General features: G+C 50.9%; 2 protein-coding genes across 2 annotated transcripts; both read right to left on the bottom strand.

Moving 5' to 3' along the window:
* Nucleotides 1–690: 690 nt before the first annotated feature.
* Nucleotides 691–1,688, bottom strand: LOC118017962 (olfactory receptor 13C7-like). The gene has a single exon (XM_035016335.1). The coding sequence runs from the start codon at nucleotides 1,656–1,658 to the stop codon at nucleotides 693–695; it is 966 nt and encodes a 321-aa protein (XP_034872226.1). The 5' UTR covers nucleotides 1,659–1,688; the 3' UTR covers nucleotides 691–692.
* A 7,583-nt stretch (nucleotides 1,689–9,271) lies between these two features.
* LOC118017963 (olfactory receptor 13J1-like) lies at nucleotides 9,272–11,199 on the bottom strand. The gene is given in 2 exon segments (XM_035016336.1): nucleotides 9,272–10,504; nucleotides 10,507–11,199. Coding segments are annotated over 2 exon segments (960 nt in total). The 5' UTR covers nucleotides 11,159–11,199; the 3' UTR covers nucleotides 9,272–10,196.
* Between the last annotated feature and the right edge of the window lie 2,383 nt (nucleotides 11,200–13,582).

Below are 13,582 nucleotides of genomic sequence, written 5' to 3'. Positions count from 1 at the left end.
TTTATCCCATGGGAAATGAGCCATTGAAAGGATTTAAGCAGGAGAGTGGCATGATCTGATTGGTGTTTTGTTTTTTGGATTTTTTTCTGATTGGCGTTTTGACGGCCTGTGCAGAGGGTGGATTCTGAAGGGAGTTTGCAGGATCAAAGTGCGGTGACATAGCTGTTGCAGTATTAGAGAGAGAGAGAGGGAGAGCTTCTTGAGGAGGCAGTGTCAGTAGAAAGGAGGGGACCCATTTAGGATTCTCATGACTGACTGGATGTGTGGGGCGGTGATGGTCCGAGAAAAGGAAGGCAAATCTCTTGTGGCTCTTGGGTTGACTGTAGGATAGTGTGGCAGCCATTAGACCATTCACACATTTCTCAGTCTTCCTGCTCCTTCCCGACAAATGTGAACGTGCTTCGCCTGCCCCTTGATGTTGGCTGTGGTACGTGCTTGCGTTGGCGGATGAAGTAGAGGTGGAAGTGAAGCTCAGAGAGCCAGTGCAGGCTTTGTTATGGTGACCAGTAATGTTCCAGATGGTGGCTGCTTATCATCCTGACGCCCCAGGGATGAGGACAGTGATTCAGAGCAGACCCCACCCACCCAGTCAACTGCTAATGGACCTGCAGTGAGAATGAGAAATAAACCCTTGTGGGTTTCAGCCCCTGCAATTCGAAGGCATTACCATGATGGACCTAGCCTGCTGTGCATTATAGAGCTGAAGACCAACAGGGAGGGTGGGACATTTTCCTGGAGAGCAGGTCTCCGCACAGCAGGGCTATGGCAGCCGCTTTCACCTCTGCGTTCCTCAGGCTGTAGCTGATGGGGTTCAGTGAGGGTGTCACGACCCCATAGAACAATGCAATAATCTTATCCAGGTCAGGGTTCTTGGCCTTGGGCTTGAAATACATGAAGGAGATGGTTCCATAGAAAACCACCACCACTGTGATGTGGGCAGAGCAGGTGGAGAAGGCTTTGTGCCGGCCTGCAGCAGAGGGCACCCTAAGGATGGTAGCAAGGATGAAAATGTAGGACAGGCAGATGAGCAGGAGCGGGGCCAGCGTCAGGACCGCTGTGGCCACCATTAACATCAGTGCGTTGAGAGAGATGTCCCCACAGGCCAGTTTCAGCACTGCCAAGATCTCACAGAAGAAGTGGTTGATGATATTGCGGCCACAGAAGGGGAGGCTCCAGGTGAGAAGGGACTGCAGCAGTGAGTTGGCAGAGCCTGTCCCCCAGCTCAGCACTGCCATCCGCACACACGTCTGCCCTCTCATGATCTCTGGGTACCCAAGCGGCTGGCAGATAGCCACATAACGGTCATATGCCATCACGGCCAGGAGCAGGCACTCCGTGGAACCCAGCGCCAGGGTCAGGTACATCTGCAGGGCACAGCCAGGGAAGGAGATGGTCTTCCGGGCTTCCAGGAAGTCGACCAGCATGAGAGGCACAAAGGAGGATGTGCCACAGATGTCCATGAGGGACAGGTTGCTGAGAAAGAAGTACATGGGGCTATGCAGGCAGGGGTCCAGCACGCTCAGCCCTATGAGGAGGGAGTTCCCCAGCACATTCACGGAATAGATGGCCAGGCAGAGCACAAACAGGACCGTCTCGAGGTTGTGGTGCTCGCGGAGTCCTAGCAAGACGTATTCGGTCACAGCCGTCCAGTTTGCCATCTCATTCTCCCTCCTTCCTGTCTAGACCACATAGGTGTCAGAAAAAGCTCTTGCTGGCCTGGAAACCAAGCAACCTGACCTGGGGCAGGTCATCTCTGCCTCTGCGATTAAGTTTCACCATCTGAATAATGAGAGGATTGGACTTCAGGCCTGCAAGCTGGCCCTCTCAGCTCTGCAGCTCTGATGTAACTTAGGGAGATGAGACGCATTCTAGCCCCGTAGGATCCTCATTGTTCTCCGCATGGTGGGGGCAGGGGAGACAGGAGAGGAGGACTCATGTTTGGCACACGCTGTTGTAATCTAAAGAGTTCTTGGCTGTTAAAGGAAGCTTCTTTTCTAGGTTATGACTCCATATGGTTGAATTATGCTCATGGTCTTTTAGATTCATTCATTTGCTGAATGTGCTTTGAATACTTATTCTGTGCTAGATCTTGTTTAGGTGCTGGGGTACAGCAGTAAGAAAAATAAGTAGACAGAAACATACCATACCTATCATAAGGCTGTCGTCCCTTCCCTGAACTAGGTGATATGAGCTCTTGCAGGCCCGTGGGTGATGGATGATGCTTACCTGGTGGTTCTTTTGGGCATTAAGGATCAATCATCCTCACTCCACAGGATGTGTAAGCTTGAAGTGCAAGACCATTGTTGATTTTTTTTCCCTTTCCCTCATCTATTGATTTTTTTTTAAAGATTTATTTATTTATTTTAGAGAGACAGAACATGAGCAGGGGGAGGGGCAGAGGGAGAGAGAGACAAGCAGACTCCCCACTGAGCGGGGAGCCCAATGTGGGGCTCGATTACAGGATCCTGAGATCATGACCTGAGCCGAAATCAAGAGTCAGACTCTTAACCAACTGAGCCACTCAGGCAGCACCCTCATCCGTTGATTTTTAAAAGAACCTACAAGAACATATATATTCCAGTGGTCATGCAAGCCAAATGACTCTCTTCTTGGCCTCCATATTGCCTTGGTGGGATAAATGATATTGACAGTGATGTCACAGGAGGAGGGAAAACCAGGTTCTAATCTGGCAGGGGCATTGTCAGTCAGTGACTAGTTTTAAAAAGAAGGGGGAGTCAGGGAGGGCCTCAGTTTTCTCCCAGGTGGCTTTCATTGCTCTTCTGAGCTGGTCTCACTGCCTCCTGGGGAAATGCCAGTGTCAGGCATTCACAGGAGGGGCCCTAATGTCCCCAAGGCACGGCAGTCTTGTTAGGCAGGAAGGCTGTCTTATGGACCGGGTGACCCCTGGTCTAAAGCAGAAACAGGAGCTGAGTATGAAATTTAACATACAGAAGATACAGTCACCTCCTCATTCCTGGGTTGGCTGAGAGGCTGATGTCCTGTGACAGCACTGGAGCCCTGTCTGTCCTTTAGGGCTAGATTTTCCTCCTCATTCCTCCTCTCCGGTGCATCTAGCATTTGTTAGGGGCTGGTGGCCTCACCCTCTGCTGAATAAACCTTGTCTTTTCCCAGTGCTACATCTTGCCCAAGAAGTTCCCTTTTATTTTGTTTTGTTTTAAAGTTTATTTATTTTAGAGAGAGAAAGAACGAGCAAGCAGGGGGAGGGGCAGAGGGAGAAAGAGAATCCTGAAGCAGACTCCCTGCTGAGCGTGGAGCCCAACTCGAGGCTCGATCCCAGGACCCTGAGATCATGACCTGAGCTGAAATCAAGAGTCAGCAGCTTAACTGGCTGAGCCACCCAGGTGCCCCAAGAAGTGCCCTTTTAGAGGCATGTCCTCCCTTCCTTACCCCCATGGGGGCTTCCTGCTCGTCCCTCAGAGCACAGTTCCATCTCTCTGTCTCCCCTCTCCCTCCTGCTCCTTGAGGGGTTACCTGCTTCCTTCTTGCACTCCCTTAGCCCTTGGCTGTCCCTGTGTTCATCTACCATGTGCTGTGTGACCATCTCCTCTACTACACTTGAGAGCAGGACCCGGTCTCCTTCCTTCCCACACTCCCACAGTGCGTGCTGCCAAGAGCAGTCACTCAACAGATACTCAAGCTTTGCACCCCAGTGTCAGTGACAGTACTAATTAGCTGTGTGAGGTTGACTAAGTCACGTGGCTTCTCTGAGACTCAGTGTCCCTTTGAAAAATGGAAGTGCTGTGTAGCTCAGAGGAGACACACCCGCAAAGGTGCTTGTGAGCCGCCCAGCACTACCTGTTGTCTGAGGATCCTGAGCAAAGACTGCATATCTTCAGCCACAGGGCTCCTGCTGGATCTGCGCTTGCCACCTCCCCACAAGCTCCAGCTTCTGTCATGACCCCCTCCATCCCCAGAGCCTGTCACTTTCCCCTCCTCCGGCCTGAATCAGGGGGATTCTTAAGGGGGTTTCTGGAGTGTACGGGGGCCGCGGATTAATCTGGGTTAGCACCTGACTTTAAATCTTAAACACACGAACAACTAAGGGTAAGGTTTCTCTTGCTGAGGTTTGGCAAAAAGAGAATTGCCTGAGTGTGATGGTGGCTCATTCATTCACTCACTAAACAAATAGTTGTGGGACACTTACAATGTGCCAGGCCCTGTGCTAGGAGGTGGGAATACAGCAGAAGCAGATGTGGTTTCCACCCTAACGGAGTTTACACTCATTCCCTCATGCTAGGTGAACTTGGACACGTCCCTTTCTCTCTCTGGACTTTAGAAACCGGAGGTTCTCTTTGAGAACTTGGGATTCAAAGACAAAGTAAAACTTGAAATCTGTAAAGAAGTTAAAAGGAAGCACCTTTTCTAGGTTAGGACTTCATGTGTCTAGATTATGCCCGCAGCATTTCAGATGCAAGTATAAGGGTTTGGTCCTTATTGGGTGTGTTATTACAAAATGACCTATATTAACCTCGAATTCTGACACCTGACATAGGGGTGTGTGTGTGGGGGGGTGGGTAGGTCTCAAGTAGGTGAAAGGTGGGAAACCACCTGTCTCCATATTTCTCTTCCTTGCCCTTGTCTCTAACAAAAAGACCAAGACGGAATGGCAGAGGCATTTAAGGGCTTTTGAGAACAGGCTCCAGCCTGCCCCCTTGCCTCATCTCCCTTCCATCCCTTCACGTACACCTGCTCCAACCTCACCAGACCACCTCCCATTAATGGTCAAACCCGCACACTCCTGTCTCGTCCCTCCTCTCATGTTCTTTCCTCAGCCTGGAGCGGCCTTTCCCTTCCACTCATCCTTCGAGGCTCGGCTCTCACACCCCTTCTCTGCAGTCTGCTCAGATGCCCTCGTAGGACTGACCAGCCCAACAACACGATGCTCACAGCTCTAAGCACAGGGTAATCGCATTCTGCCTTGCATGGTAGTGTGTGGTCTCTCTCTCAAAAGACTGAGCTCTCGTAATCAGAGGCTTGTGTCCGATCCATCACTGCTGCCACTGAGATCCCGTACTGTTCCGCTGCCCTAAATCCGCCCCCCCCCACAGCCCAGTCCCAGACGTCTTGCCTTGAGAGCACCTCCCCCACCAGCACACACAGCAAGCGAGGAAGCAGCTGTTGTCATTGCTGGAGAAGAGCAGGGGGGGTGGGGGTGGGGGTACCGGGCTTCTCCCTGCTCTTTCAGAGGAGCTACTCAGAGAGGAGTGGGTCTCCTGACAATTTAAGAGTCTGATCATCACACATTCATGGAAATTAGAACCCGCTCATGGAGCCACAGGCTTATGGCCCCAAAGAAACAAGTCTGTGTCTAGGAAATACCATGCTTCCGGGTAACCGACAGCTTTGACTCTGCACCCTGGGCATGGGAGGGGACGTCAGGGAGCAGCTGCTGTTCCCTGGGTGTGTCAGTGACGATGAACTAGGTTTTGCTGCAGTAACACACATCATCTTAGTGGCTTACCATGACGACGGTTTCTTTCTTTCTCATGCTCCATGTCCTTTGTAGCTTTTCAGGGGGCTCTGTTCCATGTCGAGCTGCTCAGAGACCCTGGCTGAGGGAGCCTCCGCCATCCCGACGTCACCAGCTGTTATGGCTGGGGAAGGACACACTAGGTGTTCATACCAGCAGTTACATGCCCCGCCCCAGAAGTGGCATGGGTCACATCCGCCCACACCCCACTGGCCCTGGGTGATCCTACCACACGCCAGGAGAAGGAAAACCTGAAATCTCCTGAATATTTGGGTATGAGGTGGTTTCCCAATACACTCGGAAAACCACTCTAACTTCTATCCGCCAGTGTCTCACACGCGAGATAGCAAACCGAGTGTCTCTGAGAATAATTGTCGAATTCCACACCCCAGTTTTAGACCTCCTGAAAGGTAGGGTGATGCCATGAACCAGGACTGGGAGCCGTGGGACAGGAGTGAGGGATCCAGGTTTGATTGTTGCCTTTGTTCCGATTCTGCTGTATGACCTTGGTCAGATTTCTCCTGTGAATGGAACCACTCAATTAGGTGACCTCTAGTACCCTGTCACCTCTAAAACATTTCCTCACTCTGTCTAGCAACTTCCAACCCTGAAGTCTGACAGACCCAGGGTTACTCTGCAAGGTAAATATTATATCAATTTCATTGGCTGGCGAATCTAGTTTGAACCATTTAATATTTTATTTTAGGCTTCACAAATTATTTTAAAAGAAAGGGGATGGGCATAAAAGGACTGAAGCTTCTGTTGCAATTTCCCAGACATGCCTGGATCTAGGATTCCCGCTTGACCACTTCCTTGCTGGATGGCAGAGCAGGTGAGTGTGGGCTTTGGAGTCAGACCCACCAGGGCTCAAGTCCCAGAGCTGCCACTTGCTAGCAGTTTTCCCAGCCTCACCTCCCTTACCTGTAAAGTAGGGATAAGCATAGTGTTTCCTTGTGGGGTTGTTTTGAGGATCCAGTGAGATGAGGCGTGCAGAGCTCTTAGCACAGAGCCCGGCACATGGTAAGTAATCAGTACGTGGTAACCAGTACCGCTTATATCATTATGTCCTCTTTCACAAGCAGATATTCTAGTTTTCATATGTTTAAAGAAGATTTCATGAGAATAGTCCACAGGCTAGATGGATTGTCCTTACCTCATCGTACCTATTGCCCAGTGGCATGAGCACATGCAGGTAGCTGGAGCAGGCTGCCAGGTGTCCTGACCCAGGGCTTGGGAGAGCAGAGCCCGCAAGTGCTGAGCTCATTACCGGCAGACACACTGTGCTGGGATGGACCAGGGCCAAAGCCTCGAGGACAAGCCTCCTGGTCCCCTGCCACATAGCTCTCTGCTCCGTGCCCTGGGGAACCTCTCAGTCCCTGCCCAATTTAAAGTTCAGACTCTGGAACTACGCAAGTTTGTGGGTTTGGCAGCTGTGGGGCTCAGAGACCCCAGGATTCTTGTGCTTCCCTGGGAGGGCCTGGCTGCGGTGAGATGGGTGCAGGAGAAACACTGGACAGAATCTGATCGGGTCTCGGTGCCACCCTGCCACTTGAATCCGAGGATTGAAGTCTGGGGCCCCCTGTCCTAGGCATGGGTGTCTTGGTCTGTGAGAAGGGGTGTCTCCATTCGAGAATGTTGTGAGGATCGGGACTCATGAAAGTTCCGGAAAGCGCATTGCTGTATAGAGTATGAGGCCACGAGCACTTGTGAGGGACTTTAAGTCAGGGATTCAGTCAGGTGCATGGGTCTCTACAGGTTTCCTCTCCCTTCCCTTCATAAAGACTAACAACCAACACAGTTGTTGTAAAGACTACAACACAGCCTTAAATAAATCAGCAGCAGCGACAGAGTTTTCCCTTATACTATGATTTGTCCTTCTGAATCTTTATCAAGATCCCAGGTCAAAGTCAAACATTCGAAGACTATTACCACTTGTTTTCTCCGTGCTCGTGGAATAGTGCCCTCTTGCCACCCGTGGACACCTGGAACTCAACACCATCCCCCTGCATCTCTCATCTTCCCCATCTCTGTCTCAGCGGGCGGCAAATAAGCCAGAAACACAGGCTGCACCTCACAGGCCTCTCTCTCCGTCTTCCAGCTCTGCAGTCATCTGCGTATCCCAAGTATTTCTCAGCTGCCCTCTCTCTGCTTGGTTGCCCAGTGGGTCAGGTTGCCCCTGACTTATTCTCATCCCCACCGTGAGAGCCTGGAATAGGGCAGCAGCTTCCTCACTTCCTGCCTCTCGGGCTGGAGGCCTTCTCATCAGTGCTCTATTCTGGAACCAGGTGATCTTGCATTTCTTAAAAATGTATCACCTTATTTTTAAATTCAAAACTAGAACATGACTTTTAAGTTCAAAGTCATGTTCATATTATATAAATATGGGAAATATTGGCATTAGTTAAATAAGAAAACAATTGGCTCTAACCGATCAATCCTATTTAACCCCACCACCCAGTGGAAACAACTCTTAATATTTTGTTCTGGTTTCCCAGGATTTTTTGCATATATACTAACTCATAAATCCATAACAAAAATACTTTAAAAAATAACATTGGGATCATTTTCTATTAATTACATTGTGAGCATTTCTCATTATCAAATATTCTTCAGAAAATAAGAATTTTTTGAAGGCTGTATCACATTCTATCATTGGACACCACCAGTATTTATTGGACATTCTTCTATGATCGGATGTTAAGATTCTTACAACTTTTTGTTACTATAAATAATGCTATGATTGATGTCCTCATACATATCCTTGTTCATAAATCTTTATGCTTCTAATGATCATATTAGACCAGTTCTTAGAAGTAGATGGGTTAGGTCATAGAGTCTAGCAATTTTTAAAGTCTTTTGGATCATACTTCCAACTGACCTTTCAGGAAGTTTATATTAACTTATTGCCATCCCCACCAGCAGCGTAGGGCATTACTTCTTCACTGCACCTTCATTACCAACAGAAATTTAAAAAATTCTTCACCAATTTCATGGGTGGAAAATGGTATCTAATCAGTGAGCTATTTAAAAGTAAATGTGATTGGGGCGCCTGGGTGGCTCAGTCGTTAAGCGTCTGCCTTCAGCTCAGGTCAGGATCCCAGGGTCCTGGGATCGAGCCCCGCATCGGGCTCCCTGCTCAGCAGGAAGCCTGCTTCTCCCTCTCCCACTCCCCCTGCTTGTGTTCCCCCTCTCGCTGTGTCTCTCTGTCAAATAAATAAATAAAATCTTTAAAAAAAAAAAATGTGATTGTAAACCCCAGTGCCCACATGATAACGTCCAAACTCCTGTCGTGGCCTCAAAGCTGGACATCTTGGTGGGTAGGCTTCAGTGTGGCTTGGTCAGAGAGGGTAGAGCTTCAGGGGCCAGGCTGGGCTTCTCTCCTACCAACATGGGAAGCAGAAAGAGGGACTGGAGCGGAACTGAGGGTCCTGTCAAGGACTGGGCTTCCCCGTGGCAGAGGGCAGGAGAGCTGGACTGCTTCTTGGAGGCCGAGGCCCGTGTCCCCATCATATAGATGGTGCAACTGAGGCAGGGTGGGGGCAGGCAGGGAAGGAGTTACTCTGTGAATCTGCATCCGTTTCTACTGCGTGCTCGCTGAGTTGTCAGAAAGGAAAGCTGGGAAGAGGCTGAGCACCAGGAAGGGGCAGCTCTGGCAGGATCCCTGTGATGAGGTACGGAAGGGTAAAGCAAGTCTCCCCAAAGCGAGGTGAGGCCTGGATGCTGGGCTGGGAGGCATGGCAACAGCTGCTGTTCCTGCTCAAGACCGATGTTGGGAACACAGGTCCTGGGCTGCTCAGCGTGACTGGTACCCCCGTGGCTGGACCACTCTGGGGATCATGGACTCTGGACCTCATCACTGCCTCTACTGTCACCTTCCAGGGCACCAGGCCATGCCTGTCATCTTTGAACTCTGTCTCCGCTCTGCTCAGGTTCAGGAAGGACGCCAGGCTCTGCCACCATCTCCCCTACACTGTTGTGTTCATGTATTTATTTACAAAACCTATGGGGGGCCTACGGTTGGGCAGGGCTGGACCTTGGGACAGAGTAGATTCTGACCATCCCTGCTTTTACAGTAACACTGAAAATAAAACAGGAGGAGCTCAGTGAGGAGGCTTCCTGGGGGAGGTGGCATTTGAGCTGGGCCTCGAGGGTCCGGCCATCCTGGAGGTGTGTGCTGGGTGTGGCTGCCTCGTGGCAAGCACAGAGCTGGGCAGGGCTGGGCAACACTGGGGCTCACACCTGGCTGGGCAGGTGGGAGAATGTGGGGCAGAAGGTTGGGGGTTAGTCAGGACCAGCAGGGCCAGCTTGTGAAGGCCTAGAATGCCCCACGGAGGAGCTTACACTTTGTCCTGAGAGTAGGGGGAGCTTTTGGGGGCTTCAATCAGGAGAGGATGTGATCACATTTGCCTTTCACAGAGGTCCCTCTGGATGCCCCAGGGAGGATAGAGTGGAAGGACCACTAGGAGTGTGGTCTTGAGGCCAGCCAGGAGCTGGCGTGAAAGTACAGGAAGTGATGTGGAGAGCCGGCCAGGGTGATGCCAGGGAAGGAGCTGAGGGTGCTTTGTGAGCAATTCTCGTGCAGCATCAGTGGGACTCGGTGCTGCCTTTCTGGGATGAAGATTCCAGACTCAGCCCTGCACCCCACCTGTCCTCACTGTAGGACTATGAAGGCCTCACCTACTAATCTGAAGATCCCAGGCCTCCCTCACTGGGACGTCCAACTCCTACCCCACACTTTCGTGGCAGCCTCCCTCACCTCCTTGTTCCTCAAGCTATAGATGACAGGGTTCAGCATGGGCGTGACCACGGCATAGAGGACCGTGAAGACCTCATCAGAGATGCGGGCCTCCTTGCTCTTGGGTTTCAGGTACATGAATATGACGGTGCCGTAGAAAAGCATCACCACAGCCAGGTGCGCCGAGCAGGTGGAGAAGGCTTTGCGGCGTCCGGCAGCCGAGGGCACTCTCAGGACGGTGGCCAGGATAAGTGTGTAGGACAGGCAGACGAATGCCAGGGTATAGGCAGCAGCAGGATGGCCCCCACCAGCAGGAAGACCTCACTGACAGAGGTGTCACTGAATGCCAGCTTCAGCACTGCCAGGATCTCACAGGTGAAGTGACTAACCACATCGTGGCCGCAGAAGGACAGCCTCATGGCAATGACTGTCTCAGTCACTGACTTGAAGAGACACAGGACCCAAGCGGTTCCCACCAACGACAAGCAGAGCCGGGGGCTCATGAGCACGGGGTACCTGAGTGGCCGGCAAATGGCCAGGTAGTGATCATAGGCCATGATGGCAAGAAGCAGACACTCTGTGGAGCCTGTGGAGAGGCTCAGACACATCTGGATTGCGCAGCCAGTAAAGGAGATAGTCTTCTGGGCTGACAGGAGGTGGACCAGCATCAGAGGCACAAAGGTAGACGTGTAGCAGATGTCCAGGATAGAGAGGTTGCCCAGGAAGAAGTACATGGGCGTATGCAGGCGGACATCCAGGACACTCACTGCCACGATGGCTGTGTTCCCCAGCAGGGTCACCAGGTACGTGGTTGAGCACAGAGGGAAGAGCAGGTGCTCCAGGGCTGGGTAACCAGAAAATCCTTTCAGAAAGAACTCAGAGATCTCTGTCCTATTGACCCGCTCCATATTGCTGTGCTCAAGGGGGCACATGGCTGGGATGGAGGGAAAGAGGGTGCAGGGTGGTGGGAGAGCCCACAGAGCCTCTTTTGGGTGGGGGTATGTTGCTAGGGCCTTTTCCAGTTCTTACACACACTCTGTTCTTGAGTTTGGGCAATCTGTGCACTTCTGGGCTGCAATTCATCCATGTGAAAAGTGAGCATTGATCTGGATCAGCATTTCCCTGAGAGAGTGTTAATGAAAATGTAAGTAGGCAATCTGAAAAATTAATTTGAGACAACATTAAATTAATTGAAAGTAAACAAAGCCCTTTACTGCAGGACTTCTTATATGCCAGTGTGATTTGTGACCTTCCAAAAGTGGTATAGGGCAAGTAATTCCCAAACTTACTTGACCATGGGTCCTCTTTTTATATTAATCTACAGCAGATAAGTATTCTTTTTTTTTTATAAATTTTTTTTTAAAGATTTTATTTATTTATTTGAGAGAGAGAATGAAAGACAGAGAGCACGAGAGGGAAGAGGGTCAGAGGGAGAAGCAGACCCCCCGCTGAGCAGGGAGCCCGATGTGGGACTCGATCCCGGGACTCCAGGATCATGACCTGAGCCAAAGGCAGTCGCTTAACCAACTGAGCCACCCAGGCGCCCTCTTTTTTTTTTTTTTTTTTAAGATTTATTTACTTATTTATTTGAGAGTGAGAGAGAGTATGTGCACAAGAGGGGAGGGGCAAAGGGAGAGAGAGAATCTCCAGCAGACTTCCTGCTGAGCATAGCTGGACACAGGGCTCAGCTCACAACCCTGAGATCATGACCTGAGCTGAAACCAAGAGTCACCCTGACACCCCTACAGCAGATAAGTGTTCTACTAACATAGTTTGGGGGAAAATCAGAGGTCCTCAAATCTTAATGTGTAGCAGAATCACCTGGAAAGTTTGTTAAAACACAGATTGCTGGGCTCCATCCCCAGAGCTTCTGACTCAGTTTGTGTGGGTGACGCTGCTTCTGCTGGCCACACTTGAGAATCCCTGGGCTAGATGGTTCCTGAGGGTTCTCCTGGCTTTCAGGAAGCCTCTGAGCTGCTTTACACTCTTCTGACTGTTGGGAATGCCCTTCTCCTTTATTTCTCAACCTGCAGACGTCTGGTTGTGTCTTCAGCTTGGCTCTGGTCTCCATGCATGAGGCATGCCTCTCCTCGGAGGGGCTGCTGAACTCTGAGCCTCTCAGCAGGCTCATCCACCTGTCCCTCCACAGGGCCTGTTTGTCAGCTACTGTGTGCGGATTGACCTTCAGAATCTGCCTTCATCGTGGGCTTTTGAGCTGCAATTTGAAGGAGTAGCTGGACTGGCCCCCAAACTCCTATTTTCTCTGGGTCGGAGCCAGAGCCACTTTGCCCCCATGAACTTGTAGGGCATCAGCGTGGAAAGCTCCCTGAGAGGCGAACCTGTTAGATCTCACTGAAGATAGGAAACTGAGATCATGTCGTGGGTCCGTGGCAAGGTGAGTCTAGAATCCAGTCCTCCCAACTGCGTGACACCTACAACATGCTCACAGCAGATGTTTGCTTCTGTCAAGGGCCAAATGTTGGTGGTCCTTTTATCATACTGGGTGAACATCTTTCTCCCACATTCTCCCCCAATCTTCCCACCAGGTAATGAACATAAGTCAACTTTTCCTTAGTGTTTTGGGCACCTGGCATTGATGTCAGTAAACCCATGGGACACGCTGTCCACACCTGGGTCTGGAGGGAGCCCCAATTCTTGTGAGCACCTCACTTGCATGAGATAGTTCCCTTTTATTCGTCCTGCGTTTATCCGTTCCAGAATGAAGAAGAGATTGAGTTTCTACCACACACCAGGCACCGTGCTAGGCATTAGGGGAACGAATGAAGACATACGTGCTCCCAGACTACTAAATTCAAACCATTCCTAGGGAGAAATCCTTTCCAATTTCTGTGGCTAGCCTCATCCTGCTTCTGTCTGCAGGCCCTTAGTGATAAGGAGCCTGTTTCTCCCATGGACATACTCCCCCCCCCCCTTTTTTTTTCTCTTTCTGTCAAGCCATGCTAAGGGTCACAAAAATCCTTCCTGATATGGAGTCTTTGAGCGTTACTGGGCCTACACCATCCAGCAGGGTGCAGGCTGAGTGGCCCCTGTGGACACTTCCCTCTCACACAGAACAAACACAGCGTGCTGGGTGCTGGGCCAGGCACAGGGTTGAAGGGCCCTTTCTGCAGCAGGGAGAGCTCTGCCCTAGCCTTTGGACCTCAGGTAGAAGGTCTTGCCTCTGCTTGACTGTGTCTAGAGACATTGTGGGGTCAGGGGAGCGTGATCTGCAAGCTCCCTCCAAGATGCCGCTGGGAAACCTGAGACTGGGCTCCTGGAGGGGCACCTCTATTTAACCGAGTGTCAGTACAGTAGACGTTGTGCCAGGGGCATGGGTGGCAGAGAGGTGGCATTGT

Source organism: Mirounga leonina, unplaced genomic scaffold (genome assembly GCF_011800145.1).
Source record: "Mirounga leonina isolate KUSES-001 unplaced genomic scaffold, KU_Mleo_1.0 Mir_170, whole genome shotgun sequence".
Lineage (NCBI taxonomy): Eukaryota > Metazoa > Chordata > Mammalia > Carnivora > Phocidae > Mirounga > Mirounga leonina.
This window is presented reverse-complemented; position numbering and strand designations above follow the sequence as displayed.